The following is an 18,278-nucleotide window of genomic DNA, read 5'->3' as shown; positions in this document are numbered from 1 at the left end:
AGTTGAGTCCTCTCTCCTCCATCCTGAACATTACAGTTGCAGAGAACAGAGGTTTCATTAGCAAAAGCTACTCCTTGGGAGGGAGGACAGATCACCTTGTGAATGAGCTAAGTAATTTGGGTAAACCGGAATTCAGTGAGATGACATGGTTTTTTCTGTGTAAATAATTTAATTCAGATTTTGTCACTGGGAGAATATGTTATGACATAAAATACATGTCGATGTCTTAACATGAATTTGAACAAAAATGGCAATTATACACTGAAATGGAGTATTGAGAAGACATAGCATAAAACATAATATTGATATTAAGTTACTTCTTTGCTGTCCCTTATGTGATTATGTAGTGTTAACAGCATAGACTATATATAGAAGTATATTTCAGATGTAAGGTTTTATGGGGTGCTTTTGTTATAATCCAGAGTGTTCTAACATTCCTTTGACTGTGTTCATTAAGCTTCTACTAATAATGTTACATGAATTTTTCATTGGTTAGTAACATTGAATGGCTGGTTAGGGAAGTGTTCAGGTAAGTTTTGCATGTGGTATTGTACTTAATATGTCTTGTGATATTGGCTTGTTGGTTGTGTTTTGTTGGGATTTTCTTTTTTTGGTTGGGAGTGGAGGGTTGGGGTTTCTTAAGTTATGGTTGGTAAGGTACCTCTCTGTTTCTCTAGCTTTTGAAGTTAGATACATGGTGTTTATACTGGAAACCATTACTAAGAATTTTATTAACATCTGAGAATCTGCAAAGTGAAGAAATAAATTGTTTATACTTTTTACAGGGCCTGAAAATACTTGTGTGTGACTACACACCTATTTTTTAATCATAGTTGTCCTTCGGTATTTAAAATGGGTAGCATTATTAATTGCTGTAATGAAGTAAGAGCTAATACTTAGGTTTCTCCATTATTGCAGGGTGTTACATTACATAGTTGGATTTCCTGAAAAACAAATGAAAATGTGAATTATCCATCCTATTTCTGGACTGTATAAAAATAAATGAAAGACCTTTTAAAATATTTTGAGTACTTTGTAAATTTGTGTAATATATCACCCTGTTCACAGTAGAGAACAGTTTTCAGGTTCTGTTTCATTTCACATGACATAACACTTCTAAGAAATCGCATAATATCAGATCTTTGCATCTTAACTTTCTCGGTATCTTGCCTTCTGTTCAGCTAAACCTATTGTGTAATCACTTCTAAAATGTGTCTGACTTGAGGATCATGTATAATTGTTTAGAAAATTATCACTTTTTTTTTAAATTTCAGTGAAATCTATAAAAAAGTGACATTCAAAGAAACAAAAGTTCAAAAGCATCAATTCTAAATGCTTTAAGGCAGCTTAAACTTGAAATATCCAGTAACTACTACTCCAAACTAGTAGTAAATTCCCATCGAAAGTATGAAGTTGAATAGTTTGGGAACTTGTTTTGCACAGTGCTTTATTTACTTGGTTCTAACGTCTAAAATGCTTCTGTCTCTAGGTTTATCAAAGAATTAAAAAAAGTGTTTTAATGCTAACTTGAAAAAGTAAAACCATTTCTTTTTAAGCAGGTTAGAATCTCAAATCATGCTTATGAGCTTGGCAGTTGATTGGTATATTTTCCTTAAGTGTTGTTCCTAATTTACTGACAGTAAATATGAGGCATCTAAATCTAAATGGTGTACTTTCAGTAGTTAGGCAGCTGCAATTTTGAGATTAGATCAAAAATTGTAGTTGCACTGAATTTTATGTATGTCCTATTCCCAAGTTCAGAACTTTGGAATGTCAAGGTCTGCTGGGTCACACTTACCAACTTCATTAAATATATAAAGGTAGCGTGACAGCATTTGGCTCTTAAGGCACATGTTTGTAACCACAGATTTTTATGATACTTTTTTCTTTTAAAAATCTGAAATATTTGTTAAGCATCCTACTTTCTCCTTCTGCCCACCAAAATCCCAAGTCAGCCTGTATGCTGGAAAATTAATGCATGGACTAATTTAGTATACTAATTAGCATACTAATTTAGTATGGCGAACCTTCACTTTGGTCTGTAATACTGTATTTTGCATGGCTCCATTCTTGGTTGGCTATTTTTAATGTCATGAAAATGATTGTCAATTGCAATTAATAGAATAAATTTCAGTATATGTACAACTCCCATATTAGCAGAATACTTTATATCTCTATTATAGATCATTATTTTCCGTTGTTCTCCAATTAGCTCTCTGTTGAGAATTACTAGGAACAAGTAATTAGAGGTAACAAGTTCCTGGGCTGAAGTGTGATAGCAATCTGGAAGAACAGTGAGAAGCATCACTGTTTTTGTACTTTTCTCTTCCTTATTTTTAGTTGGTTTTAGCTATTGTCAGAGACTGACATTGAGCTAGAAGTATCTTGGATCAAAAGAATGCAATCATTAATATGTTCTAATACCATAATGGCAAATAAATGCCATACTTCTTTCTATGCTAAAGAGATTGCAAGAATGTCTTTTACGTAAAAGAAGAAATTTGTGACGTCTCCTTCAAGAATCCTAGCAGTGTAGGGGAAGTTGGTCTGTAAAGGATGGCCTATGAGAGACTTCCAGAAGGAGTATTGGTTTTGAGGAAAACATCATACTTGATTGCAAATTGCAACTTTGCAGTATATTACTGTCTCTTGTCAAGTATAACTTCTTTATAAAACAGTGTATCTCCATTTTGCTTGTTCTGAGATGGAGGAATATATACAGATGAGCCAAGACTAAACTCAGGAAGCATTACCATAAATAATATAATTGACATCAACTGATCAAACTGTTACATGAGAATCTGTGATACTTGTGACAAGTACAGTTTCTATGGTCCAAAGTGTGATGCAGAATAGAATTTGAAGTTGTTTTTGCTCTGGGGAAAGTTAAAGCAGAGAACAAGTGATAAATACACAAGTATGAAATACTGCCTGAGCTAATAAGGAATTTGCAGCAGAATTAGCTGGAAGTTTGAAGGTGTCAGTGATCCTGTAGAAGAAGTTGATCTTACTGCTTCAGTGTAGTTAAATTTTCAAAATTTTCTTGAAGACTCTACAATAGAGACTCTCTAATTTCAGCTTGGTTTGGGAGGTGTGTGGAAAGAGGCTATTTCATGGTTTAATACGTGGCATATACAGGAGACAAAAGATAGAAGTAGGGTTTTGTTTTCTTACTGGACCATTCACCAAATAGAAATGAGATGTGATTGACCAAAATTGTCACTTGATTTCCCTGCTTCCTGTCCAGTCCTCCTTTCTCAGTACTCTTGGGTTATCTTCTATCTTTTAAAGCATAGGTGAAAAATACATGGTGGCTTCTGACTTCATGTGTCAGAAAAGACAAACCTAAAGTATCAAATAAGACAGATGGCAAGAATTTTTTTCTTATATTTGTATTTAAGAAGACTTTGTCCTGTCTTGGATTTGAAAGAGACTGAAATTCAGGTATTATTAGTTCTTCATCACAGTCTTTCTCAGGTTGAAAATTCCTTGATAGTTCTTAATTTCTGAAGTTGTTTCCTTGTAACTGTGGATGTGCAGCACAATCACACCTTGAAGTGTCACACTTTAGAACATTGATATACAGTATCACATTTTACTTCTTTTCCATTATACCTCTGGCCCATTTTGTATCTCATATTTATTCTTTGTAATCATCAAATCGCTTTACCAAGTCCTTGACTGTGTTTTTCTGAGGTGGGGTTGGGTTTTTTGTTAGGGGTTTGGTTTGTTTTTTTTTTTAAATATACTGCAGGTTAGCTTTTTTTCTTAGAGATTGCAAGGATCTCTTTTAAAGATGTGTCAGTTGATCTCTTGCAGTAAGGATGTCAGGATTCATTAGAAACATGAATGGGGAAGAAGAATTAAAAAAGAAAAAATTGGTTTATTTATAACTAGATTTCTAGTAAGGTGTACATGGTGTATTCTAAAAGAATTGAGATTTTCAGTCTGTTTTAAAAACGTGAAGGCTTTAAAGCTATACTTAAAATGGGAAATGTACCTTATTTTTCATAACTTGTGTAAATTCTGTACCTTGCATTTTAGAAGATTCCTCTGTACTGCTGAAAATGAAATTACCATTGCAACAGGCCATTTAACAACAACAACAACAAATTTAATGAACTCTCTTCCTCTTTTGAAAAATAAGGACCACCGTATTCAGTTCTGGTTTTCTTGAATGACTCTTCATCACAAGTGTAATAGAAATTATTGTGATGTGGGTGCACATTGCACCCAAAGAATTGAAAGTCTTCTACATAATCTGGGACATAATATCATGTGCTAAAATTAAGCATTGCTATTTCAAATTTTTGGCATTTGCTTCTCTAAGCCCCAGATCACTACAATTACATGAGACAACATGAGTTACCGAGGTGGGTGAATACCTTATGTAATGAGGATTAAAAACACCAAGGGACTCCTATTTTCTAGAAAAGTACCAATTTTTTTTCTTTTTCCCCCTTCTCTTACCCATTTGGAGAGGCAAATAAATATATAGTTTGGTCTGAAATCTGTTAAGTTTAATACTTAATTCCACTCTGCTCTGCTTCCTGAAACAAAAGATTAATCTTTTTATGAAGCTTGTATATAATATGCAGTGTAGTGCTAAATAACTTAAATCTCAGTAAAAATATTGCAGTATTCAGTGTAATATGAAGTAGGAGGATTGCAAACCAAATGCTTTTTTGTTATATGTATTTCTTGATTGGTATTAAAAAAACCCTAAAAATTCAGGTTGCATGTCTGGTATAACAAGTTTCTGTGGCTTGATCTGAATTGCATGAAGTTTGCACTTAGGACAAAAATTTACATTAATATAAGGGAAAAGCAAATGTCTGCACATCTGTAACTCACAGCAGTAAATGTTATGGTCTGAACCTGTTTGTTTTGATTGGGTAGAACTGAATTTAGTTTGAGTGAGTAGTGGTAATTCAGTCCTCATTATAGATTTGGTCCAAGAATACTTATTACAGTATATGTTAAATTATTATCTGATTTTTATTTTCAGTGTTGACAGATATAAGGTACTAAGATTTAATTAAGTATAGGAGATTTTAGTCTCTTATTAGCTTGGGATGTTGAGATATCCTGGCCTACGGTTGAGAAACATGCTTTAACAGTTACATAGTGAATAGATAGTAAGGCAGAGGATAGGATTAGCTTCCATTCATTCTTAGGGTGTTAATTTTGGTTATCTAATTAAAGTCAATTTTCTAAACTCCCCATAGGGAAAGAGTTTATGATGGAGGCTTAGGATGGGATGTAGTCTTTTAAGGGTCTGCTCTCTGCATAAATTTAGATTGTATTCAAAGCACTAGAAAGGCCTGAGGCTTTCTGGTAACTCTTCTGAGTTACTTATAATATTAAGCAGCTGTAATTATTGTATTTTAGCCTAACAGTCTGTAGGTTAAGAATATGAATTGGATGTTCACAGCATATATAAATGTAGAGTTTGCATATATTGCTTCACAAAGTAGCCAAGTTATTGTCTCACAAATATATTTAAAATTTATTAAAGACTTCGAAAAATATTTGTATGTAATGTTACATTTAAAATCATGACAAATGTGTCTTGAAATATCAATTACCTATTTCTGTGTACATACCTTCGCCTGTAGAAGTATTGAGGAATTACATATGTTTCCTCTCCATCTCAGTCACCCCTCTGAGAAGATGCACTCACTAAGCACCTGAAATTTGTTTTTATTGTGTTTAAGTGATAAATGAGCTTTTCACAGCTGTAATCTCTTCCTGGGATGGAGACAACATGATAAGCAATGACAATTTCTCTTTCTTCAAGGAAGAAGAATTAAAGTATCGTTGTGCATTAAAACCAGTTTTTTATAATCAAGGCTTCTTGTCTGTGTATTTAACATTATATTCCATTCCAGTCTGGAACAATGGAAACCATTACAATAGAAAGATTTGCAGACTACCTTGCATGCCAGGCAGGGATTGTAGGTATGCATGTAGACAAATCAATAGATAAATGTAAACTTAAGACTGAACGTGGGGGGGATGTATATATTACATATTTTTAAATCCAAGATAAAATTACTCCTTTCCTCTTCTTCTTTTAAGTTGCCAGCTAATAAAGATGCCTTCCGAAAGACATGGAACCCTAAGTATACGCTACGCAGTCATTTTGATGGAGTGCGAGCATTAGCTTTTCATCCTGTAGAGCCTGTGCTGGTTACAGCCTCTGAGGACCATACTCTAAAACTTTGGAATTTGCAGAAAACAGTTCCTGCCAAAAAGCAAGTATATGGGTTTTTATAAAACATCAGTTGTGTTTTAAATGCCTTTGAAATTGATTAAACACTCATATTTTGAGAGTTTTTCAGTAGATGCTTCACGTAATGTAATAACTTTTCTTTCTCTTTCAGGAGTGCCTCTTTAGATGTAGAACCCATCTACACGTTTAGGGCCCACATGTAAGTGTTTGACATCATTCATGGTTGATAAATATATTGTCATTATCTCATGTATTCTCAAGAAACTTCAGTGTAATAGCCACAAATCTATTCTATTTTTACATTGTGTAGACAAGGTGCATTATCCTTGGTAAAACAGGTTAATACTGAGTCCCTGTCATTAATTGCACTGTCCATGATAACACAAGAAGAACAGAAAGTGGCAAATGTGATTAGTTGCAATGGAAAGGAGAAGTTGTAGATGATGATAATGAAATCACCTGAAACATGTCTTAGACTGTGGATTTTGTATATATAATATATGGAAAAGATAAATAATGTAGATGTTACTAGTCTTGCTTAGTACCTTCAGATACAGGTCTGAGTCTTAGTGATTTTTTTCAGCTTGTGTTAACTGTTTAGTTACTGCCTGAGTTTCACTTGCGAATTATGAATTCTGCTTTCTTTCAATAAGAAGGCAAGACAAAAATACGCAGTTGATAGCCAGAGTAATTTGAGTGTACTTTGCTTTTATAAGTAAAGATCCAGTCTCCAACCCAGTTAGCAGATAAGCTTCACAAGAGTTTTGATAAGCACAGAAGTAGGTGACACTTCTTGTGCTGGCCTCAACAACAACAAAAGAAAATAAATTTATGGTTTTATTAGGAAATCTACACATTCTATTGTCTCGTCCTCCTCCTTCCTTTATGTTGTGTGGTAGAACATAATGTGCTACTTTTGTGTTTATTAACTAAAGTGTAAAACACTCCGCCCCAGGATTGGGTGACTAATTTGTCCTCATGTTGAAATATGTTCTTGTGTGTGATAGAGGGTCACTGACCAGTTGAATTCTCCTTCAGATCTCTTTCTCTGTCCAAATTTGGGCTATTATTTGGATATTTGTTAGTGAATACCAAAAGGTAAGGTTTGGGGAAGTTTTAATACAGAACTAATGCCTACCCTGTGGCTCCAGTGCGACATAACAAAGTAATTTTACTATTTTTCCTCTCAAGCAAGCATTAAGCAACATTACCTTTCAACCTATCTTCATTTTTCACTTTGCCGAATACATGGATAGATTCAGCCAATAGTCTTCCTTTTCAACATTTTCAAATATATAATTCTAGTTTGCTTGTCTGCTCTTATTTGTATCATGAGCATGGCCTGTCAAATGACCCAGGTGTCTTAATTTTGGGGATATGATTTTACAGTACAGTTAAACCTGTGTTAGTAGTGTGTCCAAAAGAGTAGACCTGTTTCTTCCTTTGGGCTACCACTTGTGCTTATCTGGTATCGCAGCAAACAGGTTCAAGAACTTAAACAGTGGAAGTTTAACCTTGGCCAAAAGGTACAATTTCTAGGATCATTACTCTGAACCAGTTTTCCAGGACGTAGGTTACTATCCGTTTCTAAATGTAGGCTGAGAAAATAGTTGCCAGGGAGGCAACTACAGCCACTGATATCAGCACATCTAGCTGTTAGATTGGCACAGATACACTGTAAAACCCCATCATTTGTAGGTGTACTTAATTCTGAGAAATAAGGTGGCGGTCTTTGAGTTGCTTCAATTTACATAGTTTTAGTTAATTTCTTATGATTCTTTTAATAGAGATTGATATCACTTGTTGAGACTTAAAATGTTTTAATAGTATTGTTTCTTTGGAGTTTAAGGGGTTTTTAACTGCTTAATACAATCCAAATGTTTTTTGAAAGTTGATAGCCAAATTTTTACTTCTATCCTGTAGGCCATATAAATCAACTTCTTTTTCTTTGTCTCCCAATAGTGGACCTGTATTGTCATTGGCAATTAGTTCCAATGGAGAACAGTGTTTCAGTGGTGGTGTTGATGCAACCATCCAGTGGTGGAACATGCCTAGCCCTAATGTGGATCCATATGATACCTATGGTAAGTACCTTTTAAAACATAAACATCTTATGACCATTGTCTTCAAAATTAATTTTCTACTTGATGTTAATCTGTTTTCTAGTGCTTTTATCATCTAAACCGTGTGTTTTCAACTTTTTATGTGTGGTAAACATTAGTTTACCCATTAGTTTACCACAAGTTCCCACTTGAATTGGTGATGTGCTTTGTGTAGAATTGTAATAGGGAGACATAGCAATTCCTGAGATTTATACAGTAAAGAAGAAGTTAATCAGAATTTTCATTTTTGAGAAGCAAAAAATTTTGAAACCAAATTGCAACTTTTGAATGATTACTTGTTTTTTTCACTGATAGAAATTTACCAGAAAACTAAGAGAAGTGTACTCAAATTCTATGTCCTGTGTTTGATTTGCATCTCAGTTCCCTATCTTTAGATGTCTTTAATTTTAGATGTCTCTAAAATTAAATAGCTGATAACTGTTTGGAAAACTATGCATCACTCTCCTGCCACTGATGGTGATCATGTCAATGTAATGAGTGGCCTACTGCAACACTCAAGCTGCATTATTTGTGGCAGTGAGAGGAGGAGTGGGTGCTGTCTTGCACCAATTCAGGAAAAGCACTACAGCCTGTCCCTTAAAACCAATGTATTCTCCAGTTGTGCCTCTCTGCTAAAAATATATTCAATACAGTCTAATCACTAAAAATGGTCCAATTTGTTCATGCTGGTAGTTTTTATGGGCCTCAGACAAAATTGTCTCTACTCAAGTGACAAAGTTATTGTTAAAAAGGAGAGCTTTAATAGGACATTTTCCTTCCTAAAGCTTGTTTGCAGGCTCTTGTGTTGCAAGACCAACTTGTTTTTTCTAGTTTTCCACAAAACTAAATTTTAGTGATTTACCTGACTTCATGCCTTTCCATTTATCTTTTTCTCCCACTTCTCTACTCAAATCCTGGTACAGAATAGATTTAAAAACCCTCTATAAAAGACAACTACAAATTATCCAGGAGATGAAAATAAGATTCTCAAGTCCCCAAGAGAAATAGCTTGTTTTAATTATTAGGGTACTTGAGAGTTTTAGAACATACCCTTGTGTCAGCAGAGTATGTTGAGTGAACGCAGCATTAAACATCAGTGGGTTTTGTGGTTTGAATTGTTTAGTTTGCTTTTCTGTTTGGTTGGTTGGGGTTTTTTTTGAGAAAGATGGCAGTGGTTGTGTGAACAGACCTCCTGTGCAATATTCTAACTGTTGCTTAAACAGAAAGGGCAGGTGGGATATACGACTGTTTTATGTGGAATTTAATGTATGTTTAGGTACAAGAAATACTTACTTAATGTTTCTTCACTAAAAAGGTTTAATTTCTGAACTTTTTTTTTCCAGAGCCAAACGTTCTAGCTGGCACATTAATTGCTCACACAGATGCAGTCTGGGGTCTTGCTTACAGTGGTGTAAAGAATCACTTACTCTCTTGTTCAGCAGATGGCACTATTAGGTTGTGGAACCCACCAGAAAAAATTCCCTGTATTTGCACTTACAATGGAGAGAAAGGTAACTTTTTGCTGTGGTTTTGAAAATCAGTTGTGAGGCAGCTGATGATGCATCCAGGCTCATTAACTCAATTTATCCAAATTAGGTAAAAGAGCTAAAGGAAGAACATCAAATAATCAAATAATCGTGGTGCTGTAGCATTACTTTAAAAGAGCAAATTTCTTCTTTAAAGTATGAATGTAAAATAAGCTAAATGTTTTAACTGTCAGAAATTTTAAAAGTGTTTCATTCTTTTTAAAGTTTTTTTCTCTCTTTCCAGAGCACGGAATACCTACATCAGTTGACTTTATAGGTTGTGACCCTGCTCATATGGTGGCATCTTTTAATGCTGGCAGCACAGTCATCTATGATTTAGAAACATCCCAATCAGTGGTAATGTTTTCATCACAAATAGAATCTGGTAAGTAAAGCTCTTCTGTAATAAATATTGATCTTGGTTGAGGTGCCTATGGTATTATATGGTACCTATTATATGATGTAGTAAATGAAAAAATTTTGTTTCTCTTCTGCATTATTCAGTTTGAAAGATGGTTAGATACTTAAACATGATGGAAAGGTGATTCAGCTCCTCTATTCCTCTCTCGTGAGACCCTGCCTAGAGTGCTGTGTCTATCTTTGGGGCCCCAAGCATGAGAAAAATGTGGGCCTGTTGTAGCGAGTCCAGAGCAGGGCCATCAAGATCCCAGGGCTGGAGCACTTCTCCTGTGAAGACAGGCTGAGAGGGTTGGGGTTGTTCAGTCTGGAGAAGAGAAGGTTCTTGGGAGACCTTATTGTGACCTTTTAGTACCTAAGGGGGCCCACAGGAAGGATGGAGAGGAACTTACTAAAAGGGCATGTGGTAGCAGCACAATGGGGAATGGCTTCAAACTGAGAGTAGGTTTAGATTAGATATTAGGAAGAAATTCTTTACTGTACAGATGATGAGGCACTGGAGCAGGTTGTCCAGAAAAGTTGTGAATGCCCCATCCCTAGGCGTGTTCAAGGTCAGGTTGGATGCGGCTCTGAGCAACCTGGTTTAGAGAAAGGTGCTTCTGCCTGTGTCAGGTGGAGTGGGAACTAGATGATATTTAATGTCCCTTCAACCCAAGTCATTTTATGACTGTGGATTAGCTGGATTTGAAAGTAGTTAGAGATAGTGAAAGCAACAGTTATTGTTCTCTAAGCTAAGATTTCTTAAGATTCAGTTGTCTGATTTATATATCAAACCACATTTTTGATTACGTGGTCTTGACATGGAGGATATTAAGATAAGTAAATAGATGAATTAAACAGAATATTAATTCAGTGTAGAATTCTGTACAGCTTGGAATTAAACATGCTTTCCTATGAAACTTTGTAGAAATCCTGTTGCTGCAAGTGAGGTGCTAGAAAGATGTAGCTCTTCAAGAGTTAATTGTATGTGTCTGATGAAACTCTAGATAGAGGTGACTTGGTTTTGTGAACTTCTGAAAGTGTTTCATAAGGAAAATCTCCAGTTTCTGGTCACTCTTTCTATGAAATGTGATCTAAAAGAATAATGCAAGGGGAAAATTTGCTTCTCCCCTCCAATTAGTCTAGTTTACTTGATAGTTACACTTACAGACTTCAACACAGGTTACAAAACTGTGTAAAAGCTGTCTTACAGATATCTTGTGCAAAGCCTGATGTTGAAGTGAGAAGGAACATAACAATTTGGAGCAATACCTTTCCTAGTTTGAAAACTCCTAAATGGAATCAAGAAAAATTAAGCGGAGAAGTTAAGGGAACAAGCCTTAAAACACTCTGATATCAAGATAAGAAAGTGTTTTCTAAAAAGTATTCTAAAGACTTCTGAAGAGATTTTAAACCATTCATTGTTTCTTTAAGTTGAAATTAAAGACATAAATATATCTGACAGAGTCTAATAGGTTAGATTGACTTCAGTTATTTGGATTCTCTGGTCTAGTGGAAGGTGTCCCGTCCAACCTGAACCATTCTATGATTCTGTCTTCCCCCTACCACCTCTGCCACCCCCAGCTAAATAGTTTTTGGTGTGATGTGTGCTAAATATATACTACAGATGCTACAGTTTGTTTCCACTTGACTAGTGCTGCCCTGCAGCACTTGCTTGGTTTCCTCTCTCTCAAGAATCTTTCATGTGTGTAAACCACTTGTACAGCTTTAACCTTTCAGTATGTTGCCTACAGTCTACCTCACTTAGAGTCTACCTCACTTATCCTGTGAAGCAAGAAGCTATTACTTATTTCTTAGGGGATCCATTGATCCTAAAATATTATTTACTTGATATTAATTACTATGTAATCTAAAGTGTAATGCTGAAATACTGTGATTTTAACACTTACTTCAAGACAGGTGAATATTTTTTCTTTTATTTTCAGGTGTACAATCAAATAATCATATTAACAAGGTAGTAAGTCATCCTACACTTCCTGTAACTATTACAGCACATGAAGATAGACACATCAAATTTTTTGACAACAAAACGGGTAAGGATAAAGAGAACCTAATTTGTATGTATGAATATTTTTAAAGAAAGCTGGATGGACAAAGGGAGAATCCATGTGTAGGAAACTTGCTAGTGATGTAGTCTTACACAAAACAGAACTTTTGATATTTCTAAGAATAAACCTCATCAGTACCTTTTCTATGAAACAGTGGTATCTGTTGCAATTGTGACTTCAGCAGTCAGAAAACACTCTCAAAACAGGCAGAGATAGTTCTGAGGAACAAGAAAGCTGTCTTTAATTTAGAGCTTTCCTAATTTATAGAGTATGTCTGCTGTTTTATTACTCATGATTTTAACTAAGCATGTATCAGTTATATTTTTCAACTTTCAGTAGTAAAGAACATTGCTTAGTACCTATTAGGGCAAGAAATAACACTAAATTCATTATAGTAATGGAATCATATGTTATACTTAAGTTGTTGATTAAATTTATAAAACAGAAAATGATCTGGAGGAAAGAGAGGGAACGAGGCTATAGGGGAAAATTGCACTGTCTGTCATGACAAAAACATTGTAATAATTGTAAGAACAAACCTAAACTTCCCATTCATGAAATTGTCAGTCACTTCCTGTGTGTTATCAAAGTTGGAAGAAAAAAAAAATCAAGGTAAACTCTAAGTAAGCACGTGTGCAAAACCCCTGTTTGAAGTTTGTTTGGTTTGGGCAGAGTGGGGGATGGTGTTCCTGGGGTTTTTGTTTTCCAAGGCAAAAAGCTGGACATTTTTTTTCCCCTTTACACCTGCCATGAATGTATGTATTTGAGTTGTGATCATTAAATGTGTTGTAATTTGTGCTGAAATTAAGATTTATTACTTTAAAGAACAAAGATGTAGAATAAGGAGAAAAATTTTGCATGTACAAATAATTGGGTTAAAGACAGGAAACAGAAGGTAGAAGTAAATGGTCATTATATTAGAAGCAGTAGCTCAACATAATGAGTCATCTGGACAGGGGACAATATATTGGCAGTTAACTGACATTCATTAATCCAGGTTATTAAACATGAAGTCTGACAAGGAAGAACTGAAGATCTTAATACACTTAATAGCAGGAAAATTAAATTCCATGTGGATAAATGGGAAATGATACATATAAGGAAAAATAAACATTGTAATATAAAATAGTAATCACTGGGGTGACTGTTCTTACCCAAAGTAAAACCTTGGAGTTGAGTAAGAGGTTGAATGAAAATACTAGTTTGTTGCTTAGCAGTCAGGACAGCAAAATGAATGTTAGGAGGAAGGAAAGGAATAAACAGCAAAAAGGAACATTTTTAGTACCTTTGTATGAATACTTTCAATGAAGTCTCCTTTATCTCAGAAGGGATATAGCCAAATTAAAATGTTTCAGAGAATGGTTAAAAAGTTCTTCAGTAGCTTTTAACTTCTTCACAAAGAGTCTTAGGAACTAAATAGACTGTCTTTCTGAGACTTCAGGAAGACAACTGGAAAAAGATGATATAGTTTCTTCATGTTGGTTATGGTCTTACAGGGATTTATTTGCTCTCTTTTTCAATACATGGACTGAGGTTCAGTTGCTAACCCCCAGCAGGTGATAGATTCCAAACAGAAAGAGGTGATGGTTCTTCTGTGCAGTTAAACATTTCAGAATTCCTTCCAAAAAGCATCATGAGATGCTAAAAGATGTTATTAAGAATCCAGGAATGGAGGTCACTGAAAAGAAATGTATTAGGAGTAGTTGAATGCAGAGGTAACACTTTGGTTTTTGACATAGCTTAACAGTTAATTACTAGAAGCTGGGGAGTATTTTGGGCAAGTATCACTTACAGTTTCCTTGTTTTTATTTTCCTGCTGGTATTGGAGTGGCATCTCCTAGCAATGACAGAGATAGATGGACCTTTGGTAAGGCTCAGTAAGTCTCGTTTTGCAAAGCGTCATCAACGCTCTGTCCTGCTGGGGCGGTTATTTAGAACATTTAACAGACTAAAAATTGAGGTTCTCACCCTCATTTTAGTCTTGGTCTTCATTGTCATTGCTACCAGATACCAGATGGATAAAAAGATTGTTTACAATGGGAATGCCTTTTTGAGAGTTGTGTGTCATTTACTCTTATGGTCATACAAGAGTCTGCAGTTGAAACTTCTTAATTTCTAATGGAATAGGATCATTCAGGTATTACTGGAATATAAATAAGCATGTTGTCCTGTATTGCATTTAATTTTTTTTTTTTTATAAACAATACTTCACAGGAAATTCACTGTTCATTTTGCTTTTAGGTAAAATGATCCATTCTATGGTTGCTCACTTGGATGCTGTCACAAGTCTAGCTGTAGATCCTAATGGAATCTATTTAATGTCTGGAAGTAAGGGGTTTTTTTTCATATTCTATATACTCTAAATTTTGCATTTATGATGCACTGAAGTGTCTGACAAATATAACTTTGTCTTTTGTCTTTTCTTTTTTTCTTAAACAGGCCATGATTGTTCCATTAGGTTATGGAATTTGGACAGCAAGACATGTGTGCAAGAAATAACAGCTCATAGGAAAAAGCTGGATGAATCAATTTATGATGTAGCATTTCATCCGTCAAAAGCATATATTGCCAGTGCAGGAGCTGATGCCCTTGCCAAAGTATTTGTGTGACATAGCAGAACAAACCTGCATCATAACAGCAGGTCTGTTTGGACAAAAAAGAGGGAATGCGTCACTGCCATCAATTATAAGGTTACCAATAAGACACTACATCTGATCTGCCTGGGTGAAGGCTCTTAAGTGGGGCAGGTATAAGTTGGTGAAAAGTCACCACATCTTGAACAATGTCAGGCTCATTCATTTAACTGTAATTACTGTATTTGGGGGGGTGGGGACAAATACAAAAAAAAAAAAACAAACAGTATTTGTAGCCTTGACTGGATATGAACTGAGCGTATGTCTGTTCTTTAGGTGTCTTTAAGCAAACGTGGAGTCTGATCTTACAAAAGATTTTTATTTTGGACTCTGTGTGCTGCCTTAGGGTTAGGAATGTGGTGCTCTTGTGGGGGGAAGTGAGCTCCAAGAGTAGCTTTCTTTTCATCTCTTAGTAATCTTCTGTTTATCAGTTGAATGCCACAGATTCCCCTTTTAAACTTTTATTTTGCTTTAAAGAAAAGGAAATTTAACTTAAAATATTTTAGCATTAGTTGCACAAAATGTTTGGATAAAATTCTAGTTTTTATAAGTCTTTTTATATATTTAGCCTGTCACAACAGTGCTCAAGATTGTATTGATAATGTTTTTCTGCATTATAGAACCCTAAAACACAGAGATCTCACTGACCCGCTGCTGTGTAACCACACTCTTCCCTTCTTTTGCCTAATACAGCTCAGCTAAGTCCTTGCTTAAGGATGCTAATTCATCATCATCGCATAACTGTCTTCATAAATAAAGGACTGTAAAATGTGTTCAAATGAAACACAGAGGGGTTAACACCCCCGAATGAACTCTTTAAAAAAAATTGATCTTGGCATCCTATCACTATGTGATATTTTGTACATCTTACTGTATTTACGAGTTTATTTATCAAGGATTACCCATCTTGCTAATGGCCTATTGTTATTTATTTCACTTTTTGTTGGTCTTTATATCCTTTTATGTAGTGTGTTAAAGGGCCCTGTATATCTGTTATGGCACTCTTTGAACAGTCTAAAATAGATGAGAAAACGGGACATTTGATAATCCTAAAGTTGCGAATCAAGAAATTCTTTTTCATCTGGTTAAGTACCTGGAGTGGAGTTGACTCCAAAAAACTAATCTTGTTTCAGAACCTTTGGAGTGAAAATTATTTTTATTTACATTTCAAATAGAATACAAAAGTAGTTCATTAAAGATTCATAAATCTGCTGTGTTTTGACTAGTTATTCCCTGCTTTTATTTTATTTTCCAGATGTGCTTCAGTTTATGGTGTAACTAAAAATTTTGTTTGTGTAATGCATGATTAATACAAAGAAGTATTTTTTCTAGTCTTCCACAAAACTTTTCTGATCAGTTTGCGAGTTTTGATGAGTTTTGTAAGGTTTCTGTTTTACAAACTATGAATCAGCAAATTTTTAAGATTGTACCACATAGCAAAAGTACAGCTGTTGAAAAATAATGTATATAAAATGCATATAATAAATATTAAATGGTGTACCTGTATGTTACTGTTGGCTACATTATTTTGTGTTGCACAGTTTGAAAGTGTCATTCTACAAATTACTAAATTAGGTCTCAATTTTAGCAAAATGACCATTTGTTTATTATGCTTATAAGCTGCTTTGCTTTTGCAAAATTGTAATAGTTGTCTGGATGTCAACCAACTGTTCAGTTTCAAGCAGCAGTACCCACATATAGGAACATGTTTCCACAATGTTTTAAAAGATTTTTACAAGACCAAATTGAAAATTGCTAGTGTATTCTTACAGCCTTTACAAGATGATAATCACAGTGTTTTTCATTATCTCTATATAGGAAATCATTCTGAAGTGATTTAGGAGCCAGAAAGGTGTACTCTCTTTTTATTTCAAACTGCCACTGAATCATTGTGTTGGATTTAAAAAAAAAAAAAAAAGATTTCTAAATGCTTACAATTTGCCCATATATCAAATGTTATCTATTTACCTTTGTCCATTTCTTTATAAGTTCTGCAATAAAGATGCTGCACAAAAGGCTCAACTGCAGGTCAGCATTTACCTACTCCGTGATGAGTCACTTTGCTCAAAGTGTATCAGCAGAAGCAGAATACCAGAATATGAATATTAGATTTTCCTGTAAAGCAGTATATTTGGGTATAAGTTACCTAAAGTTAGAACATGTTCCTATAAGTGGTTTAACTGCATTGTTCCATGTAAGTTTCCAGTTTTGCAGTAAGAATGTATTTCATGCCATCTCATGTCAAGCAAATTAGAATTTAAAAAAAAAAAGGAAAAAGAGGTGCTTGTGGTGGGCAGAATATTGCAGTCATATTTTAAGATTAATTTTGTTTTAGCAATAATGTTGCATTGCTTGAAATGTTGCAGTAAATTCTATATGAATTGGAGAATTTTGTCCTTTATCATGAAGATTGAGGTGAGGCCTTTTAGTAACTGCTTGTAGGACACTAAGACTTTACTTTTGAAAGTAACATTCAGCTGATTTGCACTTTTTGTTCCTTCCAGTCTAAAGCATTCAACTAATCAACAGACAGAGGGTATTTGAATTTTATTGGAAGTAATTTCATAATCGCCTTTTCTGAAGCCAAACATTGTTTATGGCAGCTTTTCCAGACTGCTGCATTTTAATGCTTAAATGAAATGTGATTGTTTAATAAACATTACCATGCATAACATTTACTTTTTTTTTAATTGTATTAAAATCGAAATGATAAAACCAAAAATACTTGCTTATTTTCCTTAATTGATATCTTAACTCTCATCTTGGTGAACTAATGCATAGTGGATCAAATACTGTAGTGAGGCTTCACTTATTGAATATTAACAATAATCTCTAATACAGTCTTAGTTTATCTGTTGTGGGGTATAACATGCTCAAACGTTTATTTGTTGGTTTTGGGTTTTTTAGAACAGAAGAGCTCAAGTATTGGTGATGGGGGAAAAAATGATAGTACTGAAAGAAATGTTTTTATTTAGCAAAAATGCTTTGAGTTATGAAAGGACTGACTTCTCTTTTGTGAGTAAGACCCAAAGGATTTATGTTTAGAACCTGAAAGATATCTCAATATGTTTAATAATACATTTAGTATTTAGGGTATGATTGATGTTAACAGACTTACTCTCCATCTTACTTTTTTATTGTAGGAACTGTTCTAAGCAGAGGAGTGGTGACTGTAGTCCAGCACTTTATTTACATAAACAGCAAATACATACGAAAATGGGTGTAACAAGGCCTGGGCAAAAACCTTCCCTAATTTAGAAATACTAAGGAAGAATTTTGTTATGTGCTTTGATTTACTTTAAAACTGATAGCACTCT

At 34.5% G+C, this 18,278-nt stretch overlaps 1 protein-coding gene across 6 annotated transcripts in view; it reads left to right on the top strand.

Annotated features, from left to right (window-relative positions):
• Positions 1–18,057, top strand: part of STRN3 (striatin 3) — a 64,818-nt gene extending 46,761 nt beyond the window's left edge. For 5 of the 6 annotated variants that reach the window (XM_027709570.1, XM_027709596.1, XM_027709580.1 and 2 more), the window contains 8 exons: positions 6,082–6,257; positions 6,387–6,434; positions 8,198–8,319; positions 9,681–9,848; positions 10,108–10,248; positions 12,206–12,313; positions 14,570–14,656; positions 14,768–17,683. In XM_027709570.1, coding sequence (XP_027565371.1) covers positions 6,082–6,257; positions 6,387–6,434; positions 8,198–8,319; positions 9,681–9,848; positions 10,108–10,248; positions 12,206–12,313; positions 14,570–14,656; positions 14,768–14,937 — 1,020 coding nt within the window. In that variant the 3' untranslated portion in view covers positions 14,938–17,683. Of the gene's footprint in view, positions 1–6,081; positions 6,258–6,386; positions 6,435–8,197; positions 8,320–9,680; positions 9,849–10,107; positions 10,249–12,205; positions 12,314–14,569; positions 14,657–14,767 lie in introns of all 6 variants that reach the window. The other variant, XM_027709561.1, reaches the window with a different exon arrangement.
• The last annotated feature ends 221 nt before the right edge of the window (positions 18,058–18,278 follow it).

The sequence above is a fragment of the Neopelma chrysocephalum genome, unplaced genomic scaffold (assembly GCF_003984885.1).
Source record: "Neopelma chrysocephalum unplaced genomic scaffold, ASM398488v2 Primary Assembly neopelma1_24, whole genome shotgun sequence".
Lineage (NCBI taxonomy): Eukaryota > Metazoa > Chordata > Aves > Passeriformes > Pipridae > Neopelma > Neopelma chrysocephalum.
This window is presented reverse-complemented; position numbering and strand designations above follow the sequence as displayed.